Raw genomic sequence first — 7,383 nt, forward strand, 5'->3', positions numbered from 1 at the left:
AGTGTGAGTAGAAGTGAGTATGAACGTGAGTGGGTGCTCATGAGTGTGAGTATGAACGTGAATGAGTATTCTGAGTGTGAATAGGAGTGAGTATGAACATGAGTGACTACTCTGAGTGTGAGTATAAGTGAGTATGAATGTGAGTGAGTACTCTGAGTGTGAGTAGAATTGAGTATGAACGTGAGTGAGTATTGTTAGTATGAGTAAGAGTGAGTATGAATGTGAGTGAGTACTTTGAGTGTGAGTATGAGTGAATTTGAACGTGAGTGAGTACTCATGAGTGTGAGTAGATGTGAATTTGAACGTGAGTGAGTAGTCATCAGGGTGAGTATCCGTGAGTATGAACGTGAGTGAGTATTCATCAGTGTGAGTAGGAATGAGTGAGAGCTTGTGAGTGTGAGTAGGAGTGAGTATGAACGTGAGGGAGTACACTGAGTGTGAGAAGGAGAGAGTATTAACGTGAGTGAGTACTCATGAGTGTGAGTAGAAGTGAGTTTGAACGTGAGTGAGTACTGATGAGTGTGAGTATTCGTTAGTTTGAACGTGAGTGAGTACTCATGAGTGTGAGTAGAAGTGAGTTTGAACATGAGTGAGTACTGATGAGTGTGAGTATTCGTTAGTTTGAACGTGAGCGAGTATTCATGAGTGTGATTAGCAGTGAGTGAAAGCTCATGAATGTGAGTAGGAGTAAGTACGAACGTGGGTGAGTACTCATGAGTGTGAGTAGACTTGACTGCGAAGGTGAGTGAATTGCTGTGAGTGTGAGCAGCAACGAGTAGGAACATGAGTTAGTTACTATGAGTGTGATGAATATTTAGAACCATCGCAACGGCGTCCTCAATACGTTGGAAATAACGGACACTATGGCATGCAAGCTTCCTGTACGTAAAAGCCTTCAGTTAGTTTGGAAACTGGGGGAGCCATCCTACAACAGATGGGGGGGGGCGAGGTGACCGCACAGCAAATCGAGTTGAGGGTAGCCGTCCATTTTATTGTAATTTGAATTTTCTAGGCTGAATAACTTTCAAAGTGCCTGTCCCTATAGCTACCGTTCTTGCTGCACTTACCTCTTGTGCCTTCAGTCTACGCAACACGCTGATAATACATATAAAACAACAAGGTCTTGAGAAGCCCTTTAACAAAAATCGCCGCGCGAGCCGGTTCAGAAAAAAGAAATGCACTGCGCAAACGGCAAAAAAAAAAAAAAAAGAAAGAAAAGAAAACGCCGAAATGGCTCGCGAGAGAAAGCACATTGTGTGCCCAACGCACATTGTGTGCGCAGTGATTTTGCAGTTTCTATCTCTGCCTTGTCCTTCAAGTGAAGGTTGCCTTGAACGAAAATCTTAAGTGATCTCATGATTTCTCAAGCAGGAAGCTGTGTGCAAACTTCGCCTTCTCAGTGCCCCATCAAGAAAAAAAAAAAAATGAAAGCTTGGAGGATGGTTGAGTTTCGCCATCAATAGTATAGTATGCGATAGCGTAATTGGACCTTGTTCGCATCGCCGTTTCAACCTATACAATCGCTTTACTTTTCGACGGCTTATTATGCCTTCAGCAGTGCAGACACAATGTGCAATAAGTGCCCAATCACCCTTGATAATTAATTCTATAATGCACATAACGCGGGCTAGTACAAAAACACACATAACGCAACTATTTAATTACCATTTCATTAGGCTGTCCGCGATAACCCTGCATACACATACTGCCAATGAACGTTAACCGCGTCTGCAGATCCATAAATAAGGCCCCCTGCAATCGTCAGTGCCGGCACGGAGCCAACGAAGTCTCCACGTGAACGCGACCCACAGAGGAAGGAAAACATCTCTGAAGATGCGCACAATTTCTCGAATGCAAAACTGCCGTACGCAACGCATTCCATCTAAAGGCTAGGCAGAGAGGGGAGGCGCCATCTCGACGGTCGCGCCGGGCCACAGGACACCTACCAGTGGCCGCGGCGCCGAGGCCCGCCTGTCCCACTAGTGCAGTCAGAAGGGGCTATGGGCAGTGGAACGAACGAAGCGGCCGAGCCGGATGGCATGGCAACGTCTTGGGTTCTGGCGGGTAATCATAGCGGCGGCCGTGTAATATACTGAAGCTGTCGAGAGCGTCTCTATTTCGCGCGCATGCGTCGTAGCCTACGAAAGCGCGTTTTGAGTGCTTGTAACACATTACTGAGATTCTAAACGATGTCTCAGCGTCTCCTACGCATCATGGCACACAAATGAATGTACAGGTGCATCGTAATTGCGCTGAGTCATTGCCTGTTTGTAGAGCCTACCGACCCTTAAAGAAAGCGACAATTGTTCAGCTCGATTGTTTCTTGAGTAACCTTAGTACACGTAACGGTACCTCAATGTTATTATTCATCATCGGCCTGACAATGTCCACTGCAGGACAAAGGCCTCTCCCATGATCCGCCACTAAGCTCGGTCCTGTGTTTGCTTCTGCCATTTATGTACCCGCGAACTTCCTAATCTAATCTGCCCACCTAACTTACTGTCTCCACCTAACCAGTTTGCTTTCTCTGGAAATCCAGTCAGTTATGCTTAATGACCAGCTGTTATCCTGCCTACGCGCTACATGCCCGGCCCATGTCCATTTCTTCTTCTTGATTTCAACTTCGATATCCTTAACCCCGGTTTGTTCCCTGATCCACTCTGCTCTCTTCTTGACTCTTCAGGTTAGAACTACTATTTTCTTTTCCATCGCTCTCTGTGTCGTCCTCAATTTAAGCTGAACCCTCTTTGTAAGCCTCCAGGTTTCTGCTCAGTAGGTAAGTACCGGCAAGATGCAGCTGTTATATACCTTCGTCTTGAGGGGATAGTGACAATCTACCAGCCATGAGCTGAGAATCCTTTCCCAATCTTCTCCACCCCACTCTTATATTCTTCTAGTTACTTCAGTTTTGTGGCTCAGCTCCGCAGGTACTACCTGTCCTAAGTAGACGTATATACCTTTTCCAACTTCAAGTACACTGCCACCTATCTCGAAGAGCTGTTTTCTTTCGAGGTCGTTGTTGATTACTTTCGTTTTCTGCCGGTTATTTTGTAGATTCCAAGAGAAAGAAAGCCGGAAAAAGGCGAGACAAAGTTTGGTGGGCAGATGAGATTAGGAAGTTTGCGGGTATGAAATGGCAACAGCAAGCAAAGGACCCAGTTGATTGGCGGAACAGGGGAGAGGCCTTTGTCCTGCTTATGATTATGTGAATGTAAAGGTACGTGAGTGAGTGCGCCTGAGTATAGGTAGGCGTAAGTATGAAGGTGAATTCTTATCTGAGTGCGGAGGTGAGTGAGGGCCTATGATCTTGAGCAGGTGTGAGTATGAAGGTGAGTGAGTAACTATGAGTCTTAATTGAGGTGCACGAAAATTTGAAGTACAAAAAGGAGACAGACACCTGGACAGGGCACTCTGTCTCGAGGTGTCTTCCTTTTGCACTTCAATTTTTCGCGCACCTCAGTTAAAATGAATTACCAATTCTCCCAGCAGTCCGTGTTTCTCTAAGAGTGTGAGTAGTCGTGAGTATGAACGTGAGTGACTGTGAGATGGCGTGAGTATGAACATAAGTGAGTACTCATCATTGTGAGTAGTCGTGAGTATGAACGTGAGTGAGGGCCTATGAGTGCTAGCTGGTATGAGTATGAACGTGAGTGAGTACTCACAAGTGTCAGTAGTCGTGAGTATGAAATGAGTGAGTACTCATCAGTGTGAGTAGTCGTATGAACGTGAGTGAGGGCCTAGAGTGTGAGTTGGCGTAAGTTTGAACGTGAGTGAGTACTCATGAGTGTGAGTAGGAGTGAGTATGAACGTGAGTGAGTACTTTCAGTGTGAGTAGAAGTGAGTTTGAACATGAGTGAGAGTGAAGGCTGAAAAAATTGTGGTGAGTGAGTAGTCTCTCAAAGTGTCGACCTATGCTTGTAAGTCTTGCAGTACTATATACGTTTTAAAAAACCTCACCTTTCCAGTGCCTGGAGGTCCTGCCAGAAGAACGGCCCTGCCAGCCATCTTCTTAGACTTTATCATCTCCACAACGATTCCCGCCGCCTGTTCGACGAAAAATGCGGCAGCTGACAAAACTAGTGCCATCAAACCGAGCACAATGATTGCAACGACTACATTTCAATCACAGCCGATAAGCAAATCGCGACAGTAAAAAAGCACATACACGTAAAATGGGTCAACTGGCATTTTGGACCTCTAGACCCACCGAAAGCCACGAGTTTTCGATTAGCCCACAAACGAGCACGGGTGCAGCTCTTAACTAGAAACGCTGCCACGCACATACAGTAATACAGTCTTGAACGTAACCGACAACGCGATACACGCGCTGAAAATCTCACACGTGACGGCAGAACGGATCACCACTGGCACTTTAACACAGTGAGTCGATAGTAAAACCCGTCAAAACTCGTGCGTTTACATTTAGTAGTAGTAGTTGGGATGGGTTTACCACAACTTGATTAAGTAGAAACACAACGCGGAAGGCATGCAACGTTATTGTGAGGGGGCGATTGTGCAATATATGCGTCAAAACGTGCTTGAGGGTCGAAAACACTGCATTTCTGCAAGATGCGATGATGTGCGCGTTGCGGCGTGTCGAGACCACGCGACGGCAGCTCACCTCCCGCGCTTGTTCCTGGCCGACCAAGCCGCAGGCAACAGGAATTGCCATGCCATTTTCGTCAATCCCGAGCCCTTTGACATGACTGTGGGCTGCGATACGCTGAGTCTTCGTGTTACTCTTAACTTCTTCTATCTTCATTGTTGAAGATTTTAAGGCTCAAAGAGTACACAAGTTCAACGCCATGCACAAATGCACCGCAATCGATACAACAATAGAGGGATGTTCGACGTTCCCGAGAGAATTTGAAGCGAAGCTGGATATGGATGAATAAATAAATGGATTGATATGGCTGTTCTCTTTAGATTGGGTGGCGGCTAGCGCCACCTAGCCGTAGTATTTGGTGAAACAACAATTAGATATATCGTTTTTTTTTTCCCCCTTTAAATAGTGAAGTTGAGGACTGGTACTCTGTAGTGAAGGATTTGATTTTCACTCGTGCCTTGATTTTAGCCACCAATCAAACAACCTCCTTCTAGTTAATTCCATCCGCTTAAAATCTATTTTGCCCTCCCTGTCCCAGGAACTTCACCTAAGCCCCAGTGCTTCCAAAAACTCTGCGCCATCATCCTGAACTACAGGGTGAAGCCCTTTGCAGCACATTATCAGGTGTTTGGCAGTTTCTTCCTCCTCTCCACACGCACTGCATTCCGTGTCTAGCCCTTCGCGTGCGACTCAAGAGCTGCGTTGCTGGCCTTGGCAAAGCCGGAACGGGCAGGCTTCGCAACGCAGGTGCTCGTCACCAAACTGCATGTGCTCCTTGCAAGTGGCGTCGATGTTTCTCTGCACTGGGTCCCATTTAATGTGGGAATCCAGGGAAACGAGCAGGCTGACGCCCTGACGAAAGAATCGCATCAATCCGCCGTCCCTGTGTGTCGTACCGTGGCCGCCTCAGATCTCGAGGCTCACATTGAGGAGGCTGTTGCTGCGCTGCCACTCTGACGATCGTGTAACAAGGATGGAACTATCAACGTTTCACCAGCAGGGAGAGGTCCCTGCTACTTCGCTTACGCATCAACTGCTCCTGGCCTGCGGCCCGGCGTCATCGGCTTGGCAGAGCCTCGTCCCCGGCGTGCACTGCGTGCGGGGCAGATAAAACCATCGAGCACCTGTTGTATGGTGGCCCCCTCTAGCCACCATACCTGTTGTGTGTTATCCCAGCGCTTCACACACAGCGCGGCGCCTTACTCGCCGCACTCCGTCACCACGGTCTGCCCACGGCTACACAGAGGGACCTTCTCTTTCCTGCACGGCACCACACCCAGGTCTTCAAGGTGGTTCTTCGCTTCCTTGAGGACACTGGACTAGACAAGAAGCCGCCCGCCACGTTGGTTGCTTGGTTGGTTCCTCAACAACTTGGGGCAACCCACCTATATAGGGGGATAGGCCATGAATGGGACGGTGCCTTGCTTTTAAATTAATTCACTTCTTGAAAAGAAGGGTTGAATTCATTAGGTAATATAGGTAATAATTTAAAGGTGCTGGATTCCTAAATGAAAAAAAAAACTTGAAAAGGATAACATAATAAACACACACAAAAAAGAAAAAGTCTATACATCAAAAAAGTCATTTTTTTTCTCTTGCTTTAAACTTATTTTGTTTGATGGTTTGAATACTAACATGCCATTCAGTTCTGCTGTGTTTTATTCAGTGATGTTTTATTTTGAATAATGGAAAGTCTTTTAACAATTTGTGCTTGTTTTTTAAAACTTGTTTTACGTCATTATCTAACGCTTATACTCATCTGATGCTCATTGCCGTTCTATTCATATTAAAATTATTAATAATATTTTCTCATTGTTATTCCTTTTAAAACTTGTATAATAACTGACAATTAGTTCATGTTATTGTTTGTATGGAAATTGTACGAATTCCTGTATGTATTTCTTTTATGCTCCCCTTACACAATGCCCTGTTGGGTCTATAAGGTATTTTGAATAAATAAATAAATAAAACAACTGATCGGATGTTCTCGGTCATGGACGCCATTTCTCTTCTTCTTCCTCGTCACATCTTTATTGTACTCTTCCACCCCCACCCCCCTACAGGCGCTGAGCTGTGCTCCCAATTAGGGCTGCAGAATTTGCGTCTGTTCCTTTCCTGAAGCTCTCTCTCTCTCTCTCTCTCTCTCTCGTATTTGGCCCGATAAGTCTTGGTTCGCAATACTCCCGTCCTGGCCTCAAACAGTAGAAAACTACCCCGAGTACTATCATAAATGCTTTCCTTGGCAATTTCCTGCTTAAAAGTTCGATAGATCTCTAGTGCGGACTTCTTAATCATGCCAATTCTCCACATATCGGTCACCGTTTCCTTCACCTTCTTCTCAACCAATAGTTCTTTTTGCTTGGCCCCCTGCTCTTTTCTAAATACTTACCCGTCAATTGTCTGAGTCGCTTCCTCCATTTTGTATCGACATTCCTCATGTAGAAGTAACTGAAATTTTAACCTATTTAGTTCAACGCTCCTCCCCCATTTCTCCCAATCGCTTCTCAAATTTTATCTTGCTGCTAGCTTCCCTGCCCTCGAATGATGACCATCCTATATGACCTTGTACCGCCTGATTTGGCGTATTCCCGCGAGTTCCTAAAGCAAGCCTACCTATTCCACGTTGCTTAATTTCTAATCTTGCTTGAACTTCTGATCTCATGCACAAGACCGCATTGCCGAACGTCAGGCCAGGAACCATGACCCCTTTCCATATTCCTCTCACAACATTATACCTATTGTAATTCCACAGTGCCCTACTTTTCATCACAGCTGCA

The 7,383-nt window shown here is 45.8% G+C and overlaps 1 protein-coding gene across 1 annotated transcript in view; it reads right to left on the minus strand.

Moving 5' to 3' along the window:
• The window catches only part of pont (RuvB-like helicase pontin), a 29,919-nt gene extending 25,043 nt beyond the window's left edge, over nucleotides 1-4,876 (minus strand). The window contains exons 1-2 of the mRNA XM_037425581.2: nucleotides 4,622-4,876; nucleotides 3,958-4,044 (exon numbers count right to left, since the gene is read on the minus strand). Of these exons, the coding sequence (XP_037281478.1) occupies nucleotides 3,958-4,044; nucleotides 4,622-4,762 (228 nt within the window). The 5' untranslated portion in view covers nucleotides 4,763-4,876. The remainder of the gene's footprint in view (nucleotides 1-3,957; nucleotides 4,045-4,621) is intronic.
• Between the last annotated feature and the right edge of the window lie 2,507 nt (nucleotides 4,877-7,383).

Source organism: Rhipicephalus microplus, chromosome 5, assembly GCF_043290135.1.
Source record: "Rhipicephalus microplus isolate Deutch F79 chromosome 5, USDA_Rmic, whole genome shotgun sequence".
NCBI classification, from domain to species: Eukaryota; Metazoa; Arthropoda; class Arachnida; order Ixodida; family Ixodidae; genus Rhipicephalus; species Rhipicephalus microplus.